Source organism: Elgaria multicarinata, chromosome 2 (assembly GCF_023053635.1).
Source record: "Elgaria multicarinata webbii isolate HBS135686 ecotype San Diego chromosome 2, rElgMul1.1.pri, whole genome shotgun sequence".
In the NCBI taxonomy this organism is placed as follows: Eukaryota; Metazoa; Chordata; class Lepidosauria; order Squamata; family Anguidae; genus Elgaria; species Elgaria multicarinata.
In genome coordinates, this window is record NC_086172.1 from 142,854,558 (window position 1) to 142,871,409 (window position 16,852).

The following is a 16,852-nucleotide window of genomic DNA, read 5'->3' on the forward strand; positions in this document are numbered from 1 at the left end:
AAAACAGTTCTGGATATTTTTAGAGCTAGCTAAACGGATTACCATCCTATCAGTTTATGGCGTCAATTTGATACACTGGAAATTGAAATGATCCTACATCTTATTTAGGATTTATCTAATTGGATTCCTCAGTTTTATTTCTTAAGAATTGACAGTCTTTTATACAAGACCTGGCTGAAAACAAAGAATGCATTCTTTTATAAAGATAGATCTTGGAAGTGAGTCAATTCTCTACATAACTAACCTAACCCTTTTCATTTGTTAGGAGTGCAATATTGGGTGCAGAGTGTGAGAATTGTGATGTCAAGTAGGCTTGTTAACATTGGGACCTCGTTATATTAGGTGTGTTTTCTCTAAATTCCTTTGTTCAATAAGACTGGCAACTAGAACAATTTGAAAAGTGGTTGGGATCTGCCTAGGTTTGGAACCCTTTTACGAAGGAGGTTCTCCATGGAAGAACCAGAGGTAGAATGGCAATAAGAAGGGGCTGGGCTGAAAATGGTGGACAAATTAGTCCATTTACTATTTCAGTGTACTGACAGATATTTTTAATTAGGAAGAGCTTTCCTCAACCTCAGTGGGAGCTTCATTGGTTTTCTGTGGCACAGTGTTTGCTGAAAGCATTGCCTGGTTTCAAAAATTGGCCTGGAATGCCCTTGAGCCACTTCCACTTTTATATTGGCCTTTAGATAAAATAACTAATTCACTTTTATTTTACCAGTGTGTTTCCGAGCCCAATTCAAAGTGCTGGTTTTGACCTTTAAAGTCCTAAACAGTTTGGGACCAAGTTACTTGAAGGACTGACTACACCCATATCAGCCTGTCCACATTTTAAGATAAGAAAGAGAGTCCCTTCTCATTTGCCCACTCATGAGAGCAACTAGGTAGGTGATTATACTGTATTTTGTAATTGTGCTTTTAACATGTTGGTTGTTTTATTATGGTTTTAACTTTTGTGAACCGCCCAGAGAGCTTCGGCTATTGGACGGTATAAAAATGTAATAAATAAATAAATAAATAAATAAAATAGATCACTCATGATAGGGGCCTCTACAGTGGTCCTTACACCTTTGGAACAAGCTCCCAACGGAGGTCCAATGCTCCGTCATTGCAGACTCTTAAGAAAGGCTTGCAAACATTATTTTACCATGGCCTTCTTTACCATGGCCTTCTGTGATAGGAGTACAATTATTGCTGCTGCTGCTAAAGTTGTTGCTGGTTTTATTGTTGGCTTTCATTATTTTTAATTGCTATTTTATTGTGTTTATGTTTTTATTGCTTTAAATATTTTATGTCTTTTATAGTCATAACTCACCTTGCAAGGGCTTCTGCCCAGAAAGATGGCCAAGAAATGTTTTAAATAAAAAAATAAAATATATATTCTTATTTAGGATAACATGAAATTGAACTTAGACCCATTATGACTTACATGGGACACTGATTCTGAGGCACAACTGTGACTGGATTCAGACTTTGCTGAATGGAAAATTCTGTTCCTATCACACTAGCCTCCAGCTCAGCTTCTCAAATGTAGTGTTGACTTGGGAGGGCAGGTGATGAAAATGTGAGACTCCACAAGTAGGCATTGTGCATATATAATAGAACCCCGATCTACATCATTGTCCTTCATTCATTTGTTTAATAAACTATATTTATTCATATTCTGCCTTTCTATATAAGGGGAAATGTCCAAGATAGTTCACAAAATAATAAAAAATATTAAAAACATTAAGAGTAATCAATAAATACAATAAAAAAATTCTAAAGTCAAGAGAAAACAGATACATTTTTCAAAAGTGAGTAACTAGGAGTTAAAGCATCAACTCCTTAAGCAGGTCAAATGCATTCCAGAGATGAAAACTCTTTACATGACAATGGAAGGTCATTAGAGAGAAGGGGCAAAACAAGCCTAATCACCTCCGCATCTCAAACAGACACAATTCACAGCTAAACAACAACTTGCTTTTAATATGTAGCATGCAGTTACTTCTAAACTAAATATGGGGGAACCTAATCCGGATAGAGTCTCTAATGTGGGAGAAGAGAGGGTTTTAACCATTTCTCTTCCGCTGTCATCTTAATCCAGGTTAGGGGGTCAACAACTGTAATTTGCATAGGAAAAAAGCCCTCAGAGGGAGAGGACAGTTAGAAATTATTGTGAACTGACCAGGCCATTGTCCCATTCCAGAAGGCATTCCAATAAGCATTTTGAATTGTGTGGAAAGCCTCCATTGATTCAGAAGCCTCACCTCTTCACACTCAAGTAAAGGACTACAAGATGACAGGGTGCGGGGGCAGGGCTAGCATCCTCCCTTCCCCGCATGTTTAATAGTCTCAGATGTAGAATGCCTGAATGGGGCTCAAGAGTCATCAAAAAATCACCTGTATACATTAGATTCCTGGAGTGAACCATTCTAATAGGATGTTGAAATTCCTCAAAACATTGAGGTCTAGAGGTCTCCAATACCGCCCCTGAAACCACTCTGGTTAGCTGAGGCAAGACGTTTGTTAGAAGTGGGGTAGAACAGTATACCAACAGAGTCTCTACCTGTTCCAAGCAGACATAGTTAGAAACGCACACTCAAAACTTAAAGGCCATTGATTAACTACCAGGGTGGTAGCAACTAACTACCAGGATGGAAGCACAATTTAGACCTCTTATCTGTCCTGTTGCTGTACAGACAAACCTGGCAGACAAACTGAGAAACATTCATATATCCCACTTCATACAGTCAGGTCTTTGTACTATCTGCAGATCAGCATGTTTAGCCAGGACGGGTCCTAGATGGGCAGCTGTCTTTCCATTAACCAACCAAGCATTCAAAAGCAAGGTTTTCCAACCCAAAGGGCTTTCACCAAAGGAATCAAGGTTCCATTGGTGGAGAGATAATCATTTGGCTATAATATTAATCATTTAGTTCTGCATTATACTCCATTCTTATGCTCCCACCCCCACAAATATTATACTTCATGGGTTAAACAAAAGGAGTTGTAGTTCTGTGCTCAAAATCTTACCACTCTCTTACTACTGAGCAAATAGTAGAGAAAATGCTATCACTCAAGGTGCTATAAAAGTGTCTTATGATGGGAGAGATACTCCTGAAAGTCTTGCAGAATTTGTGGACAGTACTGAAGCTTATGTACTTCCATTGGCTCTGAACAGAACTATCTTATCAGGCCTACCTCTCATCTCTCCACCTTGACTTGACCTCTTTCTGCTACATGTTTCTTGCTAGCTCTTGGGGAAAGTTATGGTCATTTACATTGCTCACAACTACACAGTTTCAAACAATAAAAATGTGCTAATAAAGACAGGTTGCTTACCTGTAACTGTAGTTCTTCGAGTGGTCATCTGTGCAGTCACACATATGGGCTCTGTGCCTGCACAGGGCCAGGTTCGGAAACTTCTATAGCAGAAAATCTTTTAGGTGGGAACCCCTCCCCCACCGTCCACTGAGCATGCTCAGTGGTTCCCGCCTAATCCCCTCAGTTCCTGAAACCGCCTAAACAGTCTCACTGAGGAGAACCACCAGGTGATCAAAAATTAATGACACCATAGTGGGGACGGTGGGAGGGTTGTGTGACTGCACAGATGACCACTCGAAGAACTACAGTTACAGGTAAGCAACCTGTCTTTCCTTCTTCGTGGTCTCTGTGCATCACACATATGGGCGATTAACAAGCTGACTTACTGGAGGTGGGTGGTGTCAGTTGGTATATGAATAGTCATAGGATTGCCAATAAGATGGCACGCCCAAAGGCACAGTCTCTGCGCGCCCTGATGTCCAGGCGGTAGTGACTGGCAAAAGTCAAAGGTGTCGACCAGGTAGCTGCTTTGCAGAGGTCTGGTAGAGCAATCCCCTTTTCAAAGGCTGTAGAGGTGGCCACTCCTCTCGTGGAGTGAGAACGCACCTTATCCTCCAACGGGAGGCCAGTGAGTTCATAGGCTAGCTTAATAGTCTGAACCACCCAAGCAGATATTCTCTGTGGAGATGCCTGGAGTCCCTTTTGCTTGCCCCCATAGCAAACAAAAAGTCTATGGGATCTCCCGAGGGTGGCAGTTCTGGACTGGTAAAAGGCCAGAGCCCGTCTCACGTCTAGGGTATGTAGGGCAGACTCAATAGGTGACGTCGGCGAAGGAAAGAAACTTGGAAGCGTAATGTCCTGCCCAAGGTGAAAAGAAGAAACAACCTTTGGGAGAAAAGCTGGGTCCGGTCTAAGGACCACCTTGTCAGCGTGAAACACCGTGTATGGTGAGTCTATGTGGAGTGCAGCAAGTTCAGATGCACGCCTGGCAGATGTGACTGCAACAAGGAATGCCACCTTGAAAGTTAGTAATCGCAAGTCTGTTCTTGCTAAAGGCTCAAAGGGCTTGGCAGAAAGTGCCTTGCTCCAAGGAATTTAATTTTTTGGGTCGGATGAAAATTTGATTTTTCCTTGTTGATGCAAAGGCCTAATTCGTTGAGTAATTTGATGGTGAGATGGGTATTACGGGCGGCTTCTTGCTCCGTATTAGCCACTATCAGCCAATCGTCCAAGTAGGGGTAAATTTCTACCCCTCGAGTCCTCAGAAAGGCGCAAACTGGTGCCATGCACTTTGTGAAGACTTGGGGTGCCGTAGAAAGCACAAAAGGAAGCACTTTGAATTGGAAAACGTCTTCCCCTACTATGAACCTGAGGTATTGGTGATGATCAAGATAGACTTAAACATGAAAATATGCATCCTTAAGATCGATAGACGTAAACCAGTCCCCTTGGGAGAGGAAAGGTAGGATGCTTGCTAAAGAGTTCATCCGGAATTTTTTAGGGTTGATGAACTTATTTAGCTCCCTGAGGTCCAAAATAGGCCTCAGCCCCCCATCCCGTTTCGGAACTGTAAAGTAGCGGGAATAGAACCCGCTTCCTAGAGTGTGAGTTGGTAATCGCTCTATGGCGCCCTTTTCCAATAGAGACGTAGTCTCTTGTAATAGAGCATCTGTAGGTGGTGAGAACCTTGCGGTTCCGAGGGGAGGGGGAGTGGAAAATTCTATTTTGTAGCCCCGAGATATGATGTTAAGGACCCATGTATCAGATGTAATAGTGGTCCAATTGTAGAAAAAAGGGGCAACGATGTCACCAAACTTAGGTGTTAGGCTGTTTGGTGTAAGATAGTCAAAGACGCCATCTTTGATTCGGGTCAGGCCTGCTCTTGTTTTGTTTGAATCGACCCGGGTACTGTTGCCTTCTGTACTGACCCTGAGGTTGGTATGTAGCAGGGCGGTGTTGCAGTTGGAATTGCTGCTGCTTAGGTTGGAACTGCTGCTGTGTTCCGGGCCAGCGTCTCTGGCGGAATGGTCTCTGAAGCTGCTGTTGCTGCTGACCAATCCCCATTTTCTTAGCCGTATTTTTGGCTTTCTGGATGCTCTCCATAGACTCATCCGTGGACGAGTGGAAGAGTCCTTCCCCGTCAAAGGGAAGGTCCTCTATCCGGGTACGTGCTTCTTGAGAAAGTCCTGCGGACCTAAGCCACGCATGTCGGCTTAAGGCGACAGAGGCCACCATTGCTTTTGAAGCACAGTCAGTGGCATGTCTTGCTGTGTTGAGTTGCTGGCGTGACAGCCTCATGGCTTCTGTGTAAAACACATTTGACAACTCTCTTTGATCGTCTGGCAGGTATGCAGAGAGAGATGCCATCTTTTCCCATAAAAAGGATTGATATTTAGCCATGGTGGTTTGGTAATTGTGCACTCTTAGTGACAAAGATGTGGAAGAATAAATTCTTCTTCCCAAGCCGTCCAGTCTCCGACCTTCCTTGTCAACGGGTGCATTATGTTTTCTTTGAGTGCGTCCTTGGGAAGCCTCGACTATAATTGAATTCGGCTTGGGGTGGGTGAAAAGAAAAGGCGCTGTGCTGTCTTTTCTTGGATTTTGTAGATGTTATCAAGCTTCCTCTACGTTGGTGGCATAGAGGAGGGCATTTTCCATGACTGTTGGGCGGTACGCAACAGCATAGGCAGGTATGGGATTGCCGCTGGGGTAGACGATTCACAGTATAGGTCGTCGTATACTGGGTCATTTAACTTCTCCAATGGTTGAGAAGTTTCGATCCCCAGAGACCTCACCATTCTCTGCACTTGATCTGTAAAATGGGTCAAGTCCTCAGAGGGGGAGATAACATCCGTGGTTATCACGCAATCATCCGGTGAAGGGATTGATGGTGGAGGTGATGGTTCCTGAGAGGAGTCTGATCGATATTCCTCATCAGAGAGCTCATTTAGTGCACTTCCCCTCATCCTAGCTGCGGGTAGGGCTTGCAGAGCCTGCGACGGTACCGATGTTGTTGGTGCCGTAGGTTGCAGTGTTGAGGTGGGGGCCTTGGTGCTGATGGCTGCGTTGGCGGCGGCATAGCGGTAGCATCTTCCGCGGGTGGAAGACGGGAAACTGTCTCCAATGGAGGTTGCTGGAAGCGCGGATACGGGGCATACTGCTCCTGATAATAATAGGAGTCTTGATCCCTTCTGTATCTCCAGTCCTCGTAGTAGTAAGGAGGATACTGTGGAGGATGCCAATATTGAGCCGAATGGATCGACACCGGTGAACGGTCTCGTGGCACTGGCCGGTATCGACGGCTGTCGGTATCGGAGAAAGGCATGTGTCGGTATCGAAGTCTCGGTACCAATGTATGTCGGTATCGAAATCTCGGCGCCGAAGAGCGTCGGTATCGAAGTCTCGGTACCGATGTGTGTCAGTGTTGAGCATCGGACGAGACTCATGTCCCTGTCGGTATCAATGTCCATCGGTACCGATGGGTGATTGTTGGACTTGGCGGTATCGAGGGGAGATAGGACCGTCTTCTGCCAGCGTTGGATCTTGTGAGGAGGTTCTGATCTCTCCTTCCGAGACTGATGCTCTTAAGCTTGTCTCCTCAGCTGGTACCGTAATGATATTGAGAGACGGTACCGGGGAAAGCATCACTTGCTCCGTCTGTAACGGCGTCAGGGCCGGTGGAGAAGACGGAGTTGCTCTTCTCGGTATCGAGAAGGCTCTCGGTACCGAAAGCGTCGGTATCAGACTTGCCGATATTGGAGGCGTCTTTTGCAGGGAAAGCCTCGATATCGGGGTGCTCGGTGCCGTAGGGCGCTTCGGTACCGAAGTAGTTGGTAACGGAGCCCTCGGTATCGACGGTTTTGACTTTGTCGATTTTTTCTTTCCTTCCTTCGATTTCTTTCGTTGGGGTTCTTCAGACCCAACATGCTCTCTCGCTCTCTTAGATATCTTCTTGGCCGCTTTTGAGGAAGCGGATAGAGAGGAGGAAGGGGGGTGAACCGGGAAGGCATCACTCCGCGAAGGAGGAGGTTGGGGCATTGACTCCATGGTATTGGGAGATTTGGAGCGGCGAGACGTACTCGGTTTCTCCACTGCCTCCAATGCCTTTTCCCACAGTAATGCCCGAAGGCGGTCTGATCGGTTCTTCCTGGTTTGCCTGGAGAATTTTAGGCAAAAGCAACAGGATTCGACGACGTGCATCTCCCCCAAGCAGAATAAGCACCGAGAATGTCCGTCGGTTTGTGAGATCTTTTGCTCACAACCAGAGCACTTTTTGAAGAGGCCTTGTAGTGCCATAGGCACCAAGGCTAAGATAACAACACAAGAAAATCTTTATATATAGATAGATAGATAGATAGATAGATAGAAAAGTTAGAAAACTGTAGAAGTAAGAAAAGAATGAAATTAGTATAATTCAGCTAGGTATAATGATACCAAACATAGAAGTCTCCAAAACGCTGTTGACCCTACAGGCGGTTGAAGAGAACTGAGGGGATTAGGCGGGAACCCCTGAGCATGCTCAGTGGACGGTGGGGGAGGGGTTCCCGCCTAAAAGATTTTCAGCTATAGAAGTTTCTGAACCTGGCCCTGCGCAGGCACAGAGCCCATATGTGTGATGCACAGAGATCACGAAGAAGAATAAAAGGATAGCTATGAGTCTCTAACAATCCATATTATCATAATGAAAAGCCGCCGTGGGTGAATTTCCCCACACAGTTTTGCGTAGCCGTGGCCGCTGCCATTTTGAATATTCGAGCCATAGCGGGGGCGTGCCATAATTTCTCGTTATGTCTGAACCCGTTGAGAGTGGGTTATTGAGATGACTGACAAGCCACCAAGAACCCATGAACTGTTTTATGGTTGCGGATGACTTGTTATCCACCCCAACAACCCACCCTTGCCAGGTTGGCAAGTAATGAAGCTATGGCGCATCTTTGCCATGCCCCAAATATTCATAATGGCAGCTGCAACCACATGAAAAAACATACAGAGAAATTCACCAACAGTTGCTTCTCATTACATGTGAACTAGATCTCTGACAGCATTGTGACAAGGTTAACTACTCAATCTCATTTCAAAATTTCCCCACAGAAATCCTTAAATTCCATCAGTATAGTACAGTTAGGGTGTCTATATGAGGGCAGCCCTCTCTATTTGAATGGCTATCCAGTCTAAGTCTGATTTAAAAACAAAGACCCATAGGAAGGGAGAACAGGTGCCTAGAGTTGCCCATGAACAGTTAGCATGTTAACCTGGCTAACCAGGGACATAGCTCACTTGGTCACAATATTTCCCACTGTGGAAAGATTGACTTTTTAGTAAATAACATGGTGTACAAACGTTAGTAATAAAATAAATAAATAAATAAATAAATATTGTTCTATTTGAATTGAAGTACTTATTTTATAGATTTGTATTACTTCTACTGTGGTGGTGCATTTCCTCTTTTTTTGAACATGTGCAAGTATAGTATAGAGAATGCAGTAGCAAGAATGCTCATACACCCTAAATGTTTTGATCATTTTATACCTCTTCTGTGCCAATTACACTGGTTAGCTACCCATTTTCTGGCCCAATTTAAGTTGCTGGTTTTAACCTTTAAAGCCCTAACCGTATCAGTGCCAGGTTATCTGAAGGACCACCTGCATTCATATTAACCTGCTAAGCCCTGAGATCCGGCTTCTGAGGCTGTCTTCTCTGGTCCTTCACCATGCAATTATGCTGGTGAATACCAGGATGGGGCCTTTTCTGTCATGGGCCCATCACTTTGGAACTCTCTTTCCAGGGTGATACCTGTACCCCCCTCTATTGGTTTTCAGGAGTATTATTATTATTATTATTATTATTATTATTATTATTATTACTATTATTATTATTACAGTCAGACTTTTTAGGGTTGATTTTGTATCTGCTGATGATATTTTATATGGTTGTATATTTGATTGTTTGGGGTTTAACTGCTATTGGTTATTGTAAGCTGCCCTGCAAGGCATCTCCAGTCTTAATGCTAACGTGACAAAGTTCTTTGTCTAAGATAGGTTTTCAATTAACAGAAAGAGTAACCAGGGTAAGAATGTATCAGCCTCAGGACTTCCTTATGCCACAGAATAGTTCATTTCCAAACTGGAGTGCCAGCAAAGTGGCTGTAATGGATAGTATTGGACCTGGCCCAGAACACCTCTTCTAAGTTCCTGCTTGTCAACCATAAGGTTTGCTGATGGTTACAAGTATATAATGGTTGGAATGGTCTATTGACTGCAATAAATTGTTGTTGTTGTTTAAGTATATAATGGGAAAACAAAGTGTATATTGCTCTAAGTGACTTGAAAGAAAAATGGGATATTAATGTGAGTTTGCACTTCATAACAAGCCACCTTGAGTTAATTAACCCTTAGGGCCACCGTGGTGTGTCAGCCACTACTTTGAATATGCAAGCCCCAGGCAGCATTTGCCGTGGCTTGTCAGACAAACCTGGGAGGCAGGGGTTGTGCAAGGGTTAAACACCCCTCACATAACCCATGGTCTGTTCTAGGGTTATGCAAGGGTTATTTAACTCTCACATAACCCTTACTGTTCACACAACACAACAAGCTACAGCAACCACTGGCTAGGGTTTGAATATTCAAAATGGCATCCAGCATGTGTCACAGTGTCCCCAGGATTAATTAACCCACAGTGGCATATCATGATTTGCAAACTGGCCCAGTGTGTGTGTGATTTCATAATTTCTTTAAAAAAGCAGTAGAACTTCCTTGCATTTATAACAGTGCACATTTTAGTGGTCTATTACCAAAAGATAAGATTGACATCTCTACTGACCCTTGTGCAAATATCTACCCTGTCTTACTGACAGTTAATTAAAAGGAATTTGTGTTTTTTACCACTAATGAATACTTGAAAAACTCAAATAGCAGCAGGATTATTGAAACACCAACACAACCCAATGTAAATGAGTGTTCTGTGCAGATGAACACTTAAGAGGTTCTTGTATTTTGCAGTCATATATATCCAGGCCTGGCCCAAGGCAGGTCAAAAACTGAAGTGGGACCTGCCGTGCCTCTTCCCCCCGTGGCCTCCTGTTCCCCACTAGAAGCAGCCGCTTGCTTACTCCACACCTCGCCGTGCCTCCTGATCTTCCTGGCCAAGTGATTTACTTACCCTAGCACAGGTCTGTGCACTGCCTTTTAAGTTTTTTGCCTTCAGGAGCCGCAGGCACCTACACGTCTGGAAAAGTATTGCGAGAGATCCTGGAACTTCTCACAATTGCCCAACCTTGCGCAGGCAAAGCACGGTTCCTGAAGGCAGAAAGACCTTACAGGCAGTGTGCAGGGCCATGCTAGGAAAAGTAAACCAGCTGACCGGCAGGGCAAGGAGGTGCGTGGCAAGGCAGTGGAGACAGCGAGTGGGTTGTTGCTGCTTGTTGGTCCTGCTGGCTGCCTGCATGGCCAGCCATGCAGGCAGCCAGCAGGACCAGGAGCAGCGCTCTCCCCATCCTCTGCTGCCTGCTGTCTTTATTTCCTACCGCTTCATGGTAAGGTCGGCCCTGTATATATCATAATCTGTGTTTCTAAATTTAGCTAATTTTTTACAGGGATTTTGAAAATGTAGAATCTCACTCATTTATTTCTAAATGAGAGAAGTAAATACTAATTTTCTTGGAGATTATATACTCTCTCCCCGAAACCTGCTCCTACTCTAGTACATAGGGTCTAGGAATGGTTTCTCAATAGTGAGGAAAAGGCACTTTTCACTTGCCTAAGGAGTTATCATCTGTTCCTGGAATGACATTGTTGCTGATACTGAACAGGTTCTGGGGCCTCCTTCCTTTTAATAGTGATTACACAGTTAATTAAAAATAGGGGGTTTATTTGTTTGTTTTAATGATCACTTCAATATTTTCCCTGAAGAGTAAAGGACAAACCTGCTCAGTGTGATCTAACCTAACAAGGTTTTACCAGGTGAAGTCTGTTTGAGTAAACACACACATGTCTAAATACAAGAAAAGCAAGAGGTGCTCTAATTTCACATTACTCAAAACAGTCCAGCGCTTTTAGCCCTATTGATGATAATAGGAGAGTTATGCTTAGGCTCAACACCCTTCCATTTAAAGTTCTACAACTCAGAAATGCTTAACTTTGGATGAATTATACCTTAAGTCTTTGTGAACAAAGAGGAAAGATGCACAATTATACCTAATTCTTTATCACAAAGAGTTCTGGATGAGGACAATTTTGTCCTGGAGATGTGTATCTTTTCCCCTTGGTATTTAACATAACATGTAATGTTAGTATTTCTCTTTTTTACTTGATGACTATGCCAATACTTAAGAGCAGGACAGAACTAGTGCAGTTTATGAATATACTATAATTAAAACTGTAGATTTTCAAGAAGTACTCACACTGTTCTCCTGTGACCGCTACATTATATAAATTGAGGACATGTCCAAATTAAGGAAAATATTCAAAATATTTTCAAATATGGGTGTTTAATTTAATTGAAGTTTACACTTACCTTCACTAAAACTCAACAAAATATTTCCTATGGTAAAATACTCAAATTTAATTGAGTTTTAACTAAGCAAATCTGTAAGTGCTTTTAACTAATTAATGAGTTGACAGCCTTAGTTCAGAGGCAACACTTTGTGGACCAGCTGCCCGCTCTTTCTTTAGGTCTGGAAGTGGACACACACACATTTTAAAAATAACTCGGGCACATAACAATTAAAGCACAATACTGCGATATAGCTAAACCAGCACATACAGCTATGTATAGCTTAACCAGCACATACAACATCCCTTTGCTTGAATAAAGATCAACTTTTATATAGCTTTAAAAGAACCCTGAATTGTGACAGCAACTGCAAATAAGTTGCCCGACGGGTAAGATACTAAGGAAATACAATATCATCACACAGGAGTTCAACAAACAGCTGCCGAGTAAAAATTAAGAGTTACGGAGAGCTGGCAACGTCCCCAATTTGACGAAAGGGATGGCGGATTTTTCCCCCCTTCTTCCCCAAGACAGGTGTTTGGGAGGCTTGTATAATGGATAAAAACCGGGCCACTCAACTGCACTATTTAAGGAGATTGGGGCGGGGGTGGGGGAGAGAGAGAGAGAGACAGCGTCGAGGTTTTAACTCAAACCTAGCCGAGCGGCATTTAGGGGCGGGGGGGCGGCTAAATAGGCGGCGCGTTTATTCTCCCGTCCTTCCAGCTGCTGGGAAAACAATAGTCACTGAGGCGGTTGGGAGCACCCGTCAGGCAGCCCCTCTCGCCTCAACCCAAGCCTGGCCTAGATGGCGCGGCTGGCCGTTGCTTCTGCGGCGGTTTCCCCGCCCTGTCTCGGTCGAGTGTGCTGGGCTGGTTCCACAAACAAATACAAACGCACAAAACACCAAGGCCTAGTAAAAAATAAAAGCCGCGCCGGCGTTCCGCGGGGGCTGGGGATACGCGCAGAGGGCAGGGGCGAGGGCAGCGGCCTGAACACTCACTTGCTACAAACTTTCCCCTCTCCCCCTCCCCAGGTCCTGAGGGGGAGAGGGGCGCAGTTAGAGAGGGGGCGCTAAGGACAGCAGCCGTCACGGTTGCCGGGGCAGCCTGCGTAGTGCCCGAGGACGAGGGGTGGCCAGGGGCTTTCCCCGACCTCTCGGAGGGGATTCCCTCCCCCTTCCTCGGCCAGGTGTCAGCCGTTTGCCGCCGCCGCCGCCGCGCTTTCCGTTCAAACCATCGCGCCACAGCCCACGAGGACGGGTGTACGTAAGGAAGAAGAGTTGGAGGGGGAGCGGGGGGCGAAGAGAAGGGGGCGCCTCTTACTCATAATCCCTGAAGATCTCGTTGGTGATCTTGTAGTAGAAGACGTGCTCGTCGGGTCGCAGGTCAGCGGGGGGTTTCTCCCTCTCGAAGGGCTTTCGGTGTAACAGCGGCATCGCCGGGCTCCCGTTTCTAATCGGGGGTGGGGTGGGGGGAGAGAGAAAGGGACCACGTTAAATCAAGGCGAAGTAGGAGCCCGGGTCGTGTTGGTGGCGGCGGCGACGGCAGACGGCGCCTTTTGTGTGCGCCTGACACGCCGCTTTCTTGCCTGGGACTGAGCGAGCGAGCGCGGATCTTTCTTTCCTCCCCCGCTTCTCTCTCCCCCCCCCCCTCCCCTAGGCCGCCTCACAATGGGGCCATGACGCCGAACAGCAGGCGGCGGCAGCAGCAGAAACGACGGCTCCCTCCTCCTCCCCCCACAACGTGCTCGACCGACCTGGGGATTTCCTCCATCCCCTCCCCACCCCGCCCGGGTCTGTAAGGCCGCGCTCCGGCTTTCCCCCAGCCCGCCCACTGGGTCACCCTCTGACCTGCGCACGCTGGGCCGCACACCTCTTTCCCCTCCCTCCAAAATGCTAAACAAACAGGGGAAAGGGAGGAGGGCAGCTCTTTGATCACTTATCTCCTTTCCTGTCCAGCTTCTGTCGGGACTCTCCTCTAACCCCCCCCTCCCCGCCACCTCCCCGTTTGATGTTTAATGAGGGATCCCCTCCAGCTGGGAGGCTGCTTGATGAGCTTTCCCCCTCCTGTCAGGAGGTAGAGGAGAGTGCCTTTTTCGGGCTTCCCCGGTAGCTCTCTCTTCGAGACAGATCGACCCCCATGAGACAGACGTAGAGGTTGCACCATCCCCTCCTACCTGCTTTGTAACACGATTGTCCTTTCCGCCTGGGTGGTATTTAATGAGGCTTCCCTCTCTTTTTCTTTCTTCTCTTGACCCCTTTCTTGTTCTTTTCTTTCCCCCCCTCAGCTCCTCGGAAGTTTTTGATCTACTACTTCAGCTCTCAATGAGGAAGAGCTGTTGGGAGGAGCTTTCGACTTCTTTCCCCTACATCTTTATTGGCCGATCACTGCCTTTCCAGCTTGTGACACACAGGAAGACAGAGAGCTACATTATTAATTAATGGGGATGAGGCTCTCATCCTCCATTTTTGAATGAGCAGCCCAAGAGATCTGTGGCTTATGGGGAGGGTCTTAGAGGCCTGACCTTGACAGACTTATCATCATGCCTGGTACCCAGGAAGCAGGTTGGCTTGTTGGTTTTCCTAGTAAAATATACTTGGAAGCTAAAACATATCCGATATGTGCCTTCAGAGAAGAAAATAAAAGATTTGATAGAGGCTCACAGCAAGACTAGGTCCTCAGTGTGGGACTTTTTTGTTTTGTTTTTATAGAGACTCACCAACTAGGTACTATATTTACGCACTTTCTTCCATGGCGATGTTTTGTCATTTCAGTTGAGACATGGCAAATAACTACATTTAAAATCCTGAGGTATACTTGTATATCTTCACAGATTATGATTCTTTCTATGAAAATGTCCTATTGTACAAAAAGTGTATATGAACGACTGACTAGTCACACCCTCCTAAATAATAGCTGCTATCCTAAGCATATTCGCCAGGAAGTAAATCCCAATGAGATCATTGGGAGTTTGAATCAATGAGATTAGGCTGGGGCTGTCTATCAGATGAATTGGAATGTTTAATATGCATCTGATGAAGTGGACAGTGTCCACGAAAGCGTATGCGAGAATAAATTTGTTAGTCTTCAAGGTGTCACAAGACTTTGTCATTTTTGCTGCAACAGGTTAACTTGGCTACCCCTCTTTTTTCAAGCTATTTACTCTTCCAAGTGGTAGATAGTTCCAGTGATACTAGTAATGTTTCATAGAATCACAGAATAGCAGAGTAGGAAGGGGCCTACAAGGCCATCAAGTCCAACCCCCTGCTCAATGCAGGAATCCACCCTAAAGCATTCCTGACAGATGGTTGTCCAGCTGCCTCTTGAAGGCCTCTAGTGTGGGAGAGCCCACAACCTCCCTAAGTATAGCATCTTCTTATTTAGAAGTACAGAGGTTGACTATGTAGACACATAGGTAGGCACTGCAGGCCCCAAAGCAACATCAGTCTTGAAAGGCAACTCTTCCCCCCCCCCTCATCCCCACAGTAGCATTGCTTATTTACCCAGTTCCAAAACATAGAACAGATTTTTCTTTTTCTGTTAAAATCCAAAATTCTACAGAGTATTCCTTTCAGTCTCCACCATGCAAGAAGGTGAAGGGGTCTTTAGTTAATTCCCACAATGGAATTTTAAATAAAGGCTAACCTGACATGCCATTAGTGGCATTAAAGCAGCACTGGTTTTTCAGGATCTATTGAAAAACTATATCTTTACTTAGGACAATAGCATGGCTCATAACACTATGTTGCCTCCTGTAGTTTAAATCAAAGTATTTAATTAGCAAACAGTGCTACATATGCATAAAAAACAAAAGACAGTGCTCCCCTGTCTTTATCTGTCCTATTGAAGCAGCAGGAAAAAAAGTAAATGGGCTTCTAGTTTGTTTCTTAATATCTCTATTATATCAGAGATGTGATTAGCCACTAGTTTGCTGGCTTGGGACGAGCTGTAGTAGATCCCCAAGCAGTTAGGTTGGTTACAGCTGCCCTACAGTACACCCTGAATGTCTGGTGTTGATCATGGTATGTGTGTGTGAGGGGAGGCACACACTAGGAAAAGGTGGCACAAAACTAGACACAGGAGGGGAAGACTGACAAGTACATCCTGAGTTTCTTCTCCATGATGACAGAATGGGACTGCAATCTGATTTGGACACGTTGGAAGACTGGGCGGAGAGGAACAAGATGTTCTTTAACAGGAGCAAATGTAAGGTATTACATTTAGGGAGGAAAAATATAGGGTACATATATGAGATGGGGGATTCATGGCTTGGAAGTACCACGTCCAAGCAAAGGATTTGGGTGTGGTGGTTGACAGTAATCTGAACATGAGTCAGGGGTGCGATATAGCTGCTAGAAGGGCTAACACACTTCTGGGCTGCATTAGAACAAGCATTGTATCAAAGACGCGTGAAGTCCTTATTCCTCTCTACTCAGCACTAGTGAGATCACACCTGGAGTATTGTGTACGATTCTGGGAACCACATTTCCAGAAGGACATCAACAGGTTAGAACAGATTCAAAGGAGGGTAACAAAAATGATTCCGGGACTTAAGGACATGCCTCATGAGGGCAGGCTGAAGGAATTTGGGATATTCAGTCTGGAGAAAAGAAGAGTGAGGGGAAGACATTTTAGTGTTCAGGGGAAATGGTCAAGAACTATTTTCCCTGACCACAGAAAGCAGGACCCAAAATAATGGGTATAAGTTACAGCTACCTAGATTCTGATTAAATATAAGGAAAAACTTCCGGATGCTATGGCCAGGAATGATGGGAGTTGTAGTTCCAAAACATCTAGAAGGCCACAGGTTGCCCACCCCTGCTATAAACCCATTAGCTTCACCCACTCTATCTACTCCCCAGTGGGGGAAGGAATAGGGCAGGCAAGGCTGCCCCAACCAAAGTGTTTGCTAGAGCAGTACTGCTTCAGCTGGTGCCTCAGTCAGGGCAGCTTTATTGCATGTGGGCTTTTCCCCAGGTGATATCACCTTGTCCGTGGAGGGCTGACGGGAGGTGTCATTTGGTCCATGGAGGGCTGGCGGTGGGTGATGTCATCTG

At 45.2% G+C, this 16,852-nt stretch overlaps 1 protein-coding gene across 1 annotated transcript in view; it reads right to left on the reverse strand.

The window, feature by feature from the left end:
* BAZ1A (bromodomain adjacent to zinc finger domain 1A) overlaps positions 1–14,060 on the reverse strand; it is a 60,552-nt gene extending 46,492 nt beyond the window's left edge. The window contains exons 1-2 of the mRNA XM_063117796.1: positions 13,972–14,060; positions 13,119–13,247 (exon numbers count right to left, since the gene is read on the reverse strand). Coding sequence (XP_062973866.1) covers positions 13,119–13,231 — 113 coding nt within the window. The 5' untranslated portion in view covers positions 13,232–13,247; positions 13,972–14,060. The remainder of the gene's footprint in view (positions 1–13,118; positions 13,248–13,971) is intronic.
* Between the last annotated feature and the right edge of the window lie 2,792 nt (positions 14,061–16,852).